At 43.7% G+C, this 13,686-nt stretch overlaps 1 protein-coding gene across 6 annotated transcripts in view; it reads left to right on the forward strand.

Annotated features, from left to right (window-relative positions):
• LOC111665296 (histone deacetylase 4-like) overlaps positions 1-13,686 on the forward strand; it is a 55,450-nt gene that overhangs the window by 34,135 nt on the left and 7,629 nt on the right. For 4 of the 6 annotated variants that reach the window (XM_023420245.2, XM_087177698.1, XM_023420244.2 and 1 more), the window contains 12 exons: positions 4,266-4,394; positions 4,501-4,610; positions 5,224-5,358; positions 5,449-5,641; positions 7,392-7,615; positions 10,251-10,469; positions 10,968-11,163; positions 11,945-12,078; positions 12,184-12,286; positions 12,392-12,438; positions 12,941-13,048; positions 13,401-13,456. In XM_023420245.2, the coding sequence (XP_023276013.1) occupies positions 4,266-4,394; positions 4,501-4,610; positions 5,224-5,358; positions 5,449-5,641; positions 7,392-7,615; positions 10,251-10,469; positions 10,968-11,163; positions 11,945-12,078; positions 12,184-12,286; positions 12,392-12,438; positions 12,941-13,048; positions 13,401-13,456 (1,654 nt within the window). The remainder of the gene's footprint in view (positions 1-4,265; positions 4,395-4,500; positions 4,611-5,223; positions 5,359-5,448; positions 5,642-7,391; positions 7,616-10,250; positions 10,470-10,967; positions 11,164-11,944; positions 12,079-12,183; positions 12,287-12,391; positions 12,439-12,940; positions 13,049-13,400; positions 13,457-13,686) is intronic. The other 2 variants (XM_023420246.2, XM_023420247.2) reach the window with 2 other exon arrangements.

Raw genomic sequence — 13,686 nt, forward strand, 5'->3', positions numbered from 1 at the left:
TTTCAGGCTTCACTGCTCAAAACAGAAGCCTTCACAGAGTAAAACCAGCTGTTTGCAGTGTCTTTTCGTCAGGTGTGTGTATGTGTACATCTTTGCGTGTGTGTGTAAAGTGTGAGTGGTGTGTGCGGTGGTGTAGCTGTGAAGCGGCGGTCGTCTTACAGTCCAATTATTCACTTAGTGCGGCGGCAGGCGGCTACAGCCAGCGCTCCAGCCCTGTTGACTCTGAGCCTTCGGGCTGCTGGATACGGCAGCAGATAGACCACAGTTGACACTGGCCCACACAGCCACATTCCACCCTGGGAGAGCAGAAGAAGAAGAAGAAGGAGGGAGGGAGGGAGAGAGAGAGAAAGAAAGGAGGAGAAATAGGGGAAGGGGAGGAAAGGAGAAATGATGAGGTATGAAGGATGAAGTGGAGAGAGATGGAGAGAGAAAGGTTAGTGGAGAAACTTTGGGTGGCTTCGCTGACAATTTAAAAGACCTCAAAACACTTTTTTTACTTGAGATGAAGGATAGAGGGAGTGTCGGTTTCTTTTCAAAAGCAGAGAAATGGAAGATGAGAGCACAGAAAATGAGGGCTGACAAGCAGGATTTCAGCTTAATCCAGCAAATGGCACAAGTGATGCAGCGCTCCCAAAAAATGTGCCTCACGTTAGACAAGAAAAAAGGCGGGAAGATGGCAGGGAGTGAAATGATCGTCCCTGGAGTGTCAGTTCGTCTCTTGATTTCTATAAGGCTGGGGATTGTGCTCGACTGCAGAGAGAGGAGGGGACCTGTGCCACCCTGATATTTGCCCACAGCGATGACGTGCTTTGCGGGGTTTACTTATGGTAATGCCAGCTCGGGAGAGGTTAGAGGCCCTTTTATATCACCGCCTGGCCATAAAGTAGACGACTGGCACCCAGGGCTCCCAGCAACAGTCAAAGGTAGCAACAGCACTCTTTTATGCATATCCCATCTCCCCTTTTTACGTTATAGAAACTTAGTGCAGCTGATACGCTCAGCCACAGCAAAATGTAACCTATGTGACAACAGCATAAAGCTGAATGTTTATGACAGATAGTGTGTAGATCTTAAAGTGGTAATCCTCAAGATTTCAGTCTTGGTTACTTTGGTTACCATGGTAACTGTGGTAACAGAAACAGAGGAGCAACTAGACATTGCTTATAGCTAGATATAGGAATTTTTTTACTCCCTAATATTGGTATTGGTATCAGCCCCAAAAATCATATTGGTCAGGCTCTACTTGTAACTCAAATGTCCTTATGATACTTTGCAATACGAGTTGCGTGACAAGAAATGCCTCCTGAAAACCCAAGCATCAGCCAAATGGGAGCCTTTAGCCATGAACAAATTTAGGGGTGACAAAGCATCACATGAACATAGAGTGTGCCTTGTGTGGCACATGTTCTCGAGGGGTGGGAAAGTTTGAGGCCCTGTGCGTCACTGTGCTCTTTGATAGGGGCAGAGCAAGGCATACTGTTCCTGTCTTTTCACTGGTGAGCAAATGAGTGTTTTTGTGGCCTAACTGGGGCAGCCCGTCCTTCACATGGATACAATGGCACATAGGCAGACTGGTAGTGTACAGTACAGTTGATAACCAGACTGTGCTGATCGCTCATGAATAGAAAGCACCGTGTTGCTGTCTGAATACAGGATGCCACTCGCTGAATACACAGCGTTTTTACCTCCGATCTCAGGCCCATTTTAACAGGGCAACAATGCACCGTTTGTGCATTGATATCATGTGTGATTACATGTACTCATTCTTCCCTAACATGTAAAACAGAACCTTTAATTTTTTATGCAGTAGTTAAAAAAAACTGACTGGCTCATGTTAAGGCTTTTTAGCACTAGGTATAATTTACAAATAGATTGTGTTGTTTTCTCAAAGAGCAGGGAAAACCTCTTTTCACAGGTATAGACATTTTCTCCATTGATTCTACCTGCCTTTGACGATTTATTGTTATTATTCTGAATCCTGTCATACTGGATCGTTCACCTTTTTAAATTTGCTTTCACTCTGTAGGAACCAAAAACCTAATTACTGCTTCAACAGGGTAATGACTGTGCTTTTGCTTAGTATTCCTTCCTGTCCTCTGATCAGATTCTGAGAAAACAAGTCCTGTCATGAGTCTTCGAAGCTGCAAACGATGTGTCATGGCTTTTTATGTTTTGATACATCATTTCAAATCATCATTGTTGTAATCAGACTTGATCATGACTGGAAATGCATAATTAAGATTTTTCCCTCGTGTCTTAAGTGTTTAAACAAAATCATTTTCTAAAGCCAGACTGAAGGAATCTCTTGTCATCATTAAAAAGAAAGTTTGCCACAGAGGACATTTGGCACTGGCTCACCTTCATGGAGGGAGCCTCAGCTTTTATCCTACGCACAGAGTAGAGAGATAGCCAATAAGGTATTATTTCTCAAACAAAAAAAGTCTTTAATTTTTTATGTTAAAACCCCAGAGCATCATTTCACAAAAGCAGACAGCAGTAACTACATAAAGAGTGAAGAAGCTGAGAAAAAAGGGGTTTGAAGTTTGAAGGTTACTTAGCTAAAAGTGTGTGTAAGTTTAAAAACCTTGACGCTTGACATTTTCTGTTTTTTTCAGGCTGTTTGGACCTTATGGTTTTCTCCATTAAGATTAGATTTAGTTCCTGCCTCATTAATGTGGTATAATAAAACTCAATTAAATGTTGGAGCATTAAAATTGATTTTTCAATAACAAGAAACAGGTTGAGAAAAATCGGTAAATTAGCTTTAGCTGAGGCTAGCTCTGGAGTGCTGTGGTTTTTACCTTTGTTTTTGTAGTTCCTTTTTTTAGAAGAAATTACACATTTTATGATATAATGATTTTATATGTTAAAACAGTTCAGATCATAAAGTTAGATCCTGGTCTTAACTCAACTGACCAAATATCTAGTTAGTTAGTTATTTTTTGGGGAGATACTGTCCATTATACCCTGTTTTTTTTTTTTTTGGTTGTTTCCAAATATCTAACAATCTAATTCAGGGACAGGGAACTTCAGAAATCCTGATTAGAAATAAATTGGCTCCACAAACTCAACATTAACTGGTTTGCCTCCATCTGGACTGAGCTCTCCCTCCCACTTTGTGCTACTTTACCATCACACTTTGTAGTTCACACTTCACTCTATTCCACACGTTTATTTATAACTGACACTTTATGGGAACAAGTTCATTTTTGATGATTGTTTCCTAAAAGGATTTCTCCGGGGAAAGTGGATTTTCAGTATTTGTCCCCGCACCTTCAGTTTTCAAATAAAAGCGATGGAGTAGCAGATTAATCTGGTTGTGTCATAATCATGGTAAGTTGTGTTCCACATTTGGATTTAGCTCTCCTTTGATGATTAAAAATTGGATAATGAATAGTGAAATTATCCAAGGCTGCTGATTGGCAGGGCAAAGTAAACAGAGCATTAGCCTCTATGGCCAGAGCCAAGGTGACATGCTGTTCCCCTCTCCCTGTCTCCATTCACAAGTCTGTGGCAGCAAACACAAAAGACCAAAAGGCCTTTATGCAATCAGACATGGCTCCTAAATTAGAGCTAATTGCTTTTTAGCCGCAATGTCTTTGGGAAAATGGATCAGTATTTGGCTCGTTCAGAAATCATCTGAATAGGAGGCAGGAATGACAGATCAATGTGAACAGCTCCCACTTTAAGCCAAAAGCCTGTGAGACTGTAGCTCAGGTAACTCTCCCACCCTTTGCATTGATTTGTCCAAAGCTGCACAGCCGCCAGTTATCTGTTTCGCATCGCAGACGCTGACAGGGGTTCTGGCGTTTGAGCTGGAGTTGGCACGAAGAACAAAAAACGCCCAGTTTGAAGTCATAGAAACGGATGAAGATGTTAGTTTAATACTTTAATGAAGCACTGTTCAAGGTCCAAACTGACTAAAAACATCAACATTTATTCATTTGTTCCTTCAATTAACAAAGCGGTTTTTGACCTTTCCCGGGCTGCAACAAGAGGAAGGAGAGGAGTATTTGAATAAATGACAACATGAAAAATGATGTAATTTAGTTTTCAGTGATGCAGATGCTTTTCCTGTTTGAAAAAGGCCCCACACTGACTTTCTAGACTTAAAAATACCAGGTGGTGCATGTAAATAGATCAAATGATGCATAAACATGTGTTAGAAATGCCACACTAGATTGGGAAAAGAATGAAGTGCCACAATGTAGCTATTTTTGATGAATGAATCAGTTATTTATGGTCCGTCTCTCTCCTCCTTCCAGCCTCGGAGCCCAACCTGAAGCTGCGCTCCCGGCTGAAGCAGAAGGTGAGCGAGCGGAGGAGCAGTCCGCTGCTGCGGCGTCGAGACAGCCCCATCACCACCGCCAAGAAACGCTCGCTCGACATGGCAGGTAAGAGACACGCAACCACCCGGTGTTCAAAGTTTTGTCTTTTATTTTAGGCTGCTGTATTTCCTTGTGACTGTGTGTATTTGATTTGTGTGTGTGCGTGTTTCAGACTCTGCGTGTAGCAGCGCTCCCGGCTCAGGCCCTAGCTCCCCAAATAACAGCTCCAACAACATCCCCAATGAGAACGGCATCACTGTGTCAGTCTCCAACAACACAGAGGTAACACACTCACAGACAGAGCTACTAAGCTCAAGTGTTTTGTGCAATTTATACAGATTATTCTTTAATTTTGATTTTAATTATTCTAATAAAGGCAGTTCTACAGTGTATCTCTCTAACCCTAAAGCTGGGACTTTTTTGTGAACACTAAATATAACTTAACATTTTTAGCATAAAACTTTCAGACACACAGAAAGGCTTTGTATGAGATGAATCATTATAACTGAGGAAGTATGCATTACCACTCTTGCACATAACCTACAAAACTATCAATAAATTATGCAGCCTTTTACTGCCAGAGTAGCTGTGCTCTTTTGTGTGAATGCTGGGCTACAGGTGCTAGTTATTGGCTTTTCAAACTTAGCAGCCTGAAGCGCGTACAAAGGCTATGAGTGAGGGATGTTCAGATGATGGATCGGCAGAGGAGGAGAGCAGCTGAGGAGTTGGTGAGATGTTATTTGTGGCAGCCATTAAGGGCACTCAGGCAGTGTGGAGGAAGCTTGTAGCTGTGACGATTTAAACCGCCAACTGTTTTTCCCCATGCATGGATGTATGCTTTTGTAGTGTTTATGCGTGTGCTGAAGTTTTTAAATCATTTCAATGTGCTTCCCAGGCGTCTTTGGCCCAGAGGCTGTGCAGTGGCGCCGAGCGGGGCTCCGTTAACCAGCTGTCCCTCTACACTTCACCATCCTTACCCAACATCACCCTGGGGCTGCCCGCCACTGCCACGGCCACCGCTGCTTCCAATGTAAGGAGGAAACTGTTGTCAAGCTTTAAGTGTTGTCTGTGACAATTTATTCAGAAATAGCCTCATATTCACTCTCTCTTTTCTTGCCAGGTGACCTCGGCCCAGCAGGATGGAGGCCTTCAGCCGGCCCTCTCCCTCAGCCCCCCCTTCCTTTCTGGTGGCCACCTGTCGCCTTACCTGACTGAGGCAGGGGCCGGAACAGGCGGACATGGCGCGCACAGTCCGCTGCTCCAGCACATGGTGCTCATGGAGCAGAGCCCGGCACAGAGCCCCCTGGTGACAGGTGAGAGAAGTAAAGTTTCACTGAAGTTAGCAGTGATTAATGGTGACAAAGGTGTCTCTATTAGTAGACAGCAAATCAAATGTAACAGTGACTAAAAGTAAAATTATTCATTTTGCTCCTGACATTTTCTGGCGACACGCACATAAAGAAAGCCATCAGCATTCTCACAGAGATGTGTGTCCGTGGTACACTATGTGCCTCACACTGACAGACGTCCATTCATTAGCTCAAACTAATGAGCTCCTTTCATATGACAGCGTATGCTTGAGAGAGTGTGACATGGCAGCATTGTGCGCCCTTTCCCATCGGCTCATTCACTGGCTACAACATTGCTGCTATTTTCAGCAGGACATTAGCAGTGAATGGGCAGTGACGCAAATACAGACGCATGTATGTGTGCGTATGTGTGTGTGTGTGTGTGTGTCCGCACACAAAAACGTACAGACAAGGACATGTGCATGCCCACGCACAGGCCGGGAGCAGAGAGTGAATTTTTAAAACCCAGATGCAATAAATTACTTCTCAGTCCAGATAAGAGAAAGTCATGTTTTTAGCCATCAATGAAAGCCTCTCCATATCCAGTTACCACAAAGTTCTAGTTCCTACTTTTCTAACTATTTCTATCTCCACTGTGCCATGTGGTTGCTGTGCATCAGCAGGCTTTTCGGAGGCAGTTTGAAAACACTCTGGTAATCATTTTCTCTGGTGTTTGCACAGTAATCAAGCTTCTCAGATCATTTCCCGGGCTGGACTCGGGTCTGTTTTTCTACTTTTGTCATCCGGATGGTGCAGTGCAAACGCACTTTTCACTTCTTCTGGCTCGTATCATCACAATAGAAGAATCGCAGTATGGCAGCACAGATGGTAGCTTTTATTTGGTTCACAAATACATCTGCTAACTAATCTTAGGTCCAACACCCATAAGAGTGAAATTAGGAATCCATGTGTTGATGTGTGTGCATCATATATTTATCTTATATTTTAGGAATTTAGCTTGAAGGTCTTACTCAGGTGTCCTGCATTTTAAACCCCCCTTCATTCAGACATGAGCAACACGAACCTTTCCTCTCTTCTTCTGACTTTTAATCTGGAAAAAACATGGCGGCTGTTCTGGAAAAGCTGTCATATTTCCCCTAAACTAGCCACCAAAATAGACCCTGTAGTCACACAACCATGAATCACTATGACACCTAGTCTAAATAGTCGTTCTTAAGGTTCTGGAGCTTGGAGACACATCATCATTCAAACACTTGCCATAGTTCACCATAGCTTTTCCTAAACAGCTTGAAGAGCTAAAGTGGCACTGTTGAGCCTGACTGTACCTCATGCAAATATAACTAAGCTTGCAAGGAAGGAAGGAAGGGAAGTTGTTAGATGGTCATTGGGTATTATGGGGATCAGACCCTTAACATAGCAGATCTAGTAAAAGATGTCTTCTTTAGAGGGAAAGCATGATTCTATAAGAAAAAGCAGGAAATGGAAAATTAATTCTTAAATGAATGAAAACATATTATAAATCCCAAGCTTCAACCCAAGAACAACACACCATGTCACTGTAAAGTACAAAGTAGAGCCTGATAATACAGTTAGGAATATGAATGTCTTTGTGTCTTAACTGAACAAACAACATAAAGCAAACCTGTCAGACTGTAACAATGCACTGTTCTTGTTTTCTTGGGAACTGAGGTCTTGCCCAGACAAATATCTCCTCTGTGGTTTTGGGTTTCACCTCCTCTTGTTCGTGTCCCAGGTGTAAGCGGCCTTTCCATGTCGTCAGCAGCATCCATGGCCAAGCTGCAGCGGCAGCACCGGCCCCTGGGGAGGACCCAGTCGGCCCCGTTGCCCCAGGGGAGCGCCGCCCAGGCTCATGCCCAGGCCCTGGCCCTGCAGCAGCTGGTGGTCCAGCAGCAGCACCAGCAGTTCCTGGAGAAGCACAAGCAGCAGTTCCAGCAGCAGCAGCTCCACCTCAACAAGGTGAGGAGTGGAGGCAATGCGTTTCGTCAGGTTTTTTTTATGCTCGTTTTCCATCTTTTCCATCCTTTCGTCCACACTCTTAAATTTGAACCTTTAATTATGATTTCCATTGTTTTCTTAACTCCCCAGCTTCTGTTGGTTGTTCATCAAGTTCTCCATGGTATTGTCATTATTGTTATATGATATATTATGAGCTGTTGGATAGAAGAGGCCACAGATCTGAACTTCAAATAAACTGGTAATTAATTAGGCCTATAAGCCACAGCGGGGCCTGAACAGGAGCTGTAGTGTAGTTGTTTGTGTAGGCGGCAGCCAGTAACACAGCCAGTAATGTGTTGTAGCTGTGTATGTGTGTGAAGTCCTTGGTTTTATTCAGCCCTTTTCTTTCTGTCTCTGCTCGTCCTGTAGTATTTTTGTTTGCGAGTAGGCGGAGGCAGGTATGGGTTAACATGTATAGCACTGTGTGTGTGTGTATGTGTGTGTGTGTGTGTGTGTGTGTGTGTGTGTGTGTGTGTGTGTGTGTGTGTGTGTAAGAGAATGTTTGCATCCATGTCTCTGTGTGACTGTGGCTGAGACAGTTGCCACGGGCTGTGAGGTAACTGCGCGCTGCCATGGCAACAGAGCGGAAGCCTTTGCCTAATATGGTCAGGGAGGAAGTGAGCAGCCGCTGCTCTGGATGGCTTTACCTATTCGAGCAGAGTACTCGCTGGAGGAGAGGTGGGTGGATGAAACAAGGGATTTCCTCTCCTCCTCCTCCGCCTCCCCCGCTCTCTCTCTCTCTCTCACTCACTCACTCCCTCCATATGTTTCAGAGCTCTCGAGTGGCAGCTTTTCACACAAACATCTCTATAACAGCCTCTGGCTCGACAAGGATGGATTCTGCAGGAGTTTTGTCTAAAATGAAAATGTCCTCATCAAGCTTTGTTTTATTCTTTAGAGTTAATCAGAATACAAGGGTGAACAGTTTAATAATGCAGTTAGTGGAGAAACCAGTAGTCCATTATTTGATTACTTGATTGACAACAGTTCTGATCTGTTAAGATTTTCTACTTTTCCCTGTTTGCAGGCCTCTGATACCAAAACATAGTCACACTGATCCAATAGTTCTCTTCGCTAACTTTAGCTTAGTTTAGCACAGCATAAAAACCAGAACTGGAGAAACAGCTAGCCTCGCTCTGCCCAAAGGTAACATACATTCTGTTTGTTTAACCCGTTTTACAGGGGGGTTATATGGCAGGTTATTTCTTGGCTGTGTGCTGTGACTGTTACACAAAACTTCTTAACTACATCTCGAGGCATGTGTGCATATTTTGATTATATTGTACGAAGCAGTTTATGAGATTGCATTGTTACAGAGTTTGTCAAATTTGGCGGAATTACAGCATCACAGTCGATACCAATCTAACAGATCAGTTTTGTACATCCCTAAATCCAATACAGACAGTGTTCACTCATAGTTGCAGCCTTAAATGTGACCAATTCAAAGATCGGTACCTCTTTTTGATTATAGATTAACCGCCTCAGTCATTTTTCCTCCACACACCCCAAAAGTGTACTCGTTGCAGAGTTTTCTGACTGTTGGTCAGACAAAAAAAGCAATTTGAAGATGTTTTGGGTTCTAATAAATTGTTAAGGGCATTTTTTTCATTATTTCCTGACATTTTATTGACCAGTTGATTGATCACATAATCAAGAATCAATAGCTTGAAGCTCTACACATATTTTTTTCTTCTTTTCCGATGGATCAACAGAAACCCACTGCTTTTGTGATTGGTGAGCAAATGAATGAATATCAGTTTGAACCAGATGAAGAAGAGGTTTGAGGGAAATTAGAGCAAAGGGGGGGTGGGGGGAGGGGAGGGGTTCGAGGGAGGCGGTAAAAAATGAGGGGGGAGTCTGTTACAACAGTAGAGCAGAAGGGGGGGGGGGGCTGAATGAGAGCTGGTAAATGCTCTGACGTCAATGCTGTGTCCCCTGGCACAGAGCCAAGGGACCCAGAGGCTCGTAGCTCTGGGAAACACACACACACACACACACACACACACACACACACACACACAAACGCATGCATGCACGCACATACATGTACACCCCCTCCTACACACACCTGTAGATATAGCCCACTCCTGAGACTTCCAGCAAACACTTGTTCTCTTCGTCTCTGCACCATAAACACTCACAAGCAAGCAGGCGAGCGCTCTGCAGCCTTGAATGGCACTTTGAATTGTTCATGTCAGTGACAGTGAATGAATAGACAATTGAATCACTGCTCGGCTAACAACAGGCCCCAGAATGAGTCGGTGAAAAGTGGCACAATGGGGAGTGTGGAATGTCTCTGTTCGACGAGACACATTTTGCCCTGGAGTACAGTCGGCAGAGCGGCCACTCATATTCAATTAAAACGGATAGGTTTGAAATGAGCAAGACACCAATCTGACTGAGTAATCCAAATTAAGCTTGTTAAAAGAAGAATGCTCCAGAGAAAGGAGTTATCTGCCAGGAATTTGATTCAGAGAAGAGCATGCTTGTTTGTCTGAATGTAGCCTCACACATCGGAGGGGATTTGTCACATCCTGCTTTTTGATTGTGTAATAAATTTCACATCACCCTCTTCTCTCCTTCCTGGGTCTTGTAGATGATGGCCAAACCCAGTGAGTCACCTGTTGGGCGTCAGCACCAGAGCCACCCCGAGGAGACGGAGGAGGAGCTCAGAGAGCACCAGGACGGGGGAACTCTGCCGCCGGGGGTCACCATCAAGCAGGAGCCCCTCGACCCGCAGGAGCTGCAGGAGGAGGCCATGCAGCAGCACAGGGAGCGGGAGAGGCAGGCAGAGCAGGAGCTGCTTTTCAGACAGGTAGAGGATGGGGAGTGGGTAAAGAAAAACATCTGCTCTGGTTTACAGCTGTAAAACAATGTAGACTGAGAAATCAATATGATGTTTCAGTGGATTTATTCCATCTCTGCTTGACACTTCTGTATCGCAGGTGTTCTGAGAAAGTCCTGGAGAGGTGAAAACTCCAAAAAATCACACACAGAAATGTAATTTGGGCTGTGAAAATGTTGCTCTGTGTCCCATTGCAGCCATGTGATTAAATGAAGAGGGAAACTGCAAAACTGCAGCGTTTGTTTTGGCTGCCATCTTTTGGCCAAATGTTGCACTTGCAGTATGAAATAAGTCAAAGTTTTTTTCCTCCCTTTAGTCCTCTAATATATTTACATTTTAAGTGTTTCACAAAATGACCTGAGCATTCCAACTGGAACCTTCATCTTCTTTATTTGTGTGTGCGTGTGTGTCTGTGTGTTTGTGTGTGTGTGCATGCATGTTTTTGTGTGTGTGTGCGTGTGTGAGCAGCAGGCTTTGTTGTTGGAGCAGCAGCGGATTCACCAGCTGAGAAACTATCAGGCCTCCATGGAGGCTGCCGGCTTGTCGATCTCCTTCCCGGGACACCGCCCCCTGTCCAGGGCCCAGTCGTCTCCGGCCTCGGCTTCCTCTTTCCCAATCAGCGTCCCGGCCCCTGATCCTCCCGTCAAACCTCGATTCACCACAGGTCAGCATCACCATACTCCATCACTGAGGTTTTCCTAATGTCTGCGTACCTGTGGATGTTTTTGCTCATGGTTGTATCCTTTTTAAATCATAAATCGTAGTCTAGCTGCCAGTAGTATTTATCGCCACGATAGTAGCCCCCCTATGGTTTGCCTCAGGCATTTATTTGAGAAATTGTTGGCTCCAGTTTCCATCCAAAAAGCTGATGAATTGGCCAGGAAATGGTTTAATGGTTCTGGTTTCCATCTAAAAGCAATAATAATGACTAGATGACTAAATCTCGACCGAACCTTTTTTTTCTCTCCCACTCTTTACTCCTCTCAGACATGAAAATACTAAAGAGAATTAAGGACGAAATCACTCCTACCAGCAGCAGACATTTGTACTGATAATTGTTATCACATGAAGCTGGTTAATATTTTGACAGTTACTGCATGTGTCCACTCCGTTCCAAACTCCATAGAAAAATTTAGAGGAAAAAAAGTGGCATGAGAAGGAGAAGATCAGGCTGTAGAATGTAATATCAGCCGTGCAGAGATGATTGACCTCCTGCTTCTGCTTTTCAAAGTAAACGATCATTGAGACACATGCCATCTGTAAAGTGCTCCAAAAAAGATGGATTTTCACAGTTGTAAATTGCATTATTTAGGCACCAATACTTCACTTTTAAACACGACTAATATGTTTCATAATCTGATGAGAAAAACAAAATGGTCAGCGTGACTTAAAAGTAAAAGAGTACATGATATGAAATATGTTTGTGTGTGTGTGTGTTTCCTCAGGTCTGGTGTATGACTCTTTAATGCAGAAGCACCAGTGTATGTGTGGAAACACCAACAGCCACCCGGAGCACGCAGGACGGATTCAGAGCATTTGGTCGCGGCTGCAGGAGACTGGACTCAGAGCGCAGTGTGAGGTACGTTAAGACTGGAAATATCTCCACACTGAACATCAAGCAAAGTAGTAAACTGCATATGAGAGTTGTATTCCTCTGTGTGTGTGTGTGTGTGTGTGTGTGTAGTGTATCCGTGGGAGGAAGGCCACTCTGGAAGAGCTGCAGACGGTTCACTCTGAAGCCCACGTCCTACTGTATGGAACCAACCCTCTCCGACAGAAACTTGATTGTAAGCTCACACACACACACACACACACACACACACTACATCAACAGTCCTCACAATTTCATTTGTATTCAATAAGTAATTTAATGTTCATATCCTGATCACCAGGTTCAATCACTCCCATGTTTGTACGGCTACCGTGCGGAGGAGTGGGGGTAAGTACAGCTGTAGATTTTTGCAGCGTGATATAAAACTGACACACATGTTATAACGATGCCTCTCCCTCATACAGAAAAGCCATTGTTTGACAGAGAGAATATGGGTTCATATGTGTTGCACCTCTCAAACACGGAGGCAGCTCATAATGCTTTCCAGAAGGGATGCATAATACATTAGAACATTTCCAAAACACACATTCAATTGAAGTGGAATTAAATGAATTAAAATGAAAAGAAATGGAAAGAGAAAAAAATGCATTAATTACAGTGCAGTAATTAGTTTTAATTTGATAAAGAAAACAAAAGTGCACAAGCAGAAAATATAGCAATATTAATAAATTACTAATTCACTTGAAATGTATTAACATTAGGAGGAGGGGAAAGTAATAACGTGTGTGTTGATAGGTAAATCTGCACCTTTCTCAGTTAGTTTAAAGCAACTCTTAACTTCCTTCCTTGTCTTTCCAGATGAGTGAGAAACTGTGTTTTGTGTTTGCAGGTGGACAGCGACACCATTTGGAACGAGGTCCACTCCTCCAGCGCGGCTCGTCTCGCTGTCGGCTCCGTGGTGGAGCTTGTTTTCAAAGTGGCTACCGGAGAGCTGAAGGTAACCGCGGTCACACTCGTCTGGCTGTTATCTCAATCTACAGTGTCAAGATAAAAGCCTAGGCTCCTTTATCATTTTAAACCTCTCATAGACTTTGTATTGTTATCTGAAGTTTAATGCTACAGTGGTGCTTCGGCTCTAACAGCTGTGCTCCTCTTGCTATAATAGCTTTAGTCTTGGTCTTTACCTTAAGTCTGCTTTAAGTCTCCCATTCAGAAGCAGCATTTCTAAACATTGCAGTCACTCCTCTTTGTGTTTGGCTAAATAACAGTGTTTTTAGCAGTGGTTCACCACTACTTAGTAAATGCAGAGGAAACACTGAATGGTGATCAGTGCTTGTCTGTCTTTCCAGAACGGTTTCGCTGTGGTCCGCCCTCCTGGACACCACGCGGAGGAGAGCACTCCCATGTAAGGCCACAACCGTCACTACACTCAGTTGGAGACACTTAATCTATGCATATACAAATACCAGCGTCTGGAATAGAAATTACATAAACCATTGAGTTTATTTGCACATAAAGTACTGAGTGCCTTTATTCTGCCAGCTGTTTCAAGGACTGCTCTATTTATTTTTCATATCCCTCTCACAACGTGTTTCAAAGTGCACTATAAAAACATGAAAATGGAGCAGGGAAGTG

Source organism: Seriola lalandi, unplaced genomic scaffold (assembly GCF_002814215.2).
Source record: "Seriola lalandi dorsalis isolate HSWRI2012SDOR001 ecotype SW California unplaced genomic scaffold, Sedor1 jcf7180002054630, whole genome shotgun sequence".
In the NCBI taxonomy this organism is placed as follows: Eukaryota; Metazoa; Chordata; class Actinopteri; order Carangiformes; family Carangidae; genus Seriola; species Seriola lalandi.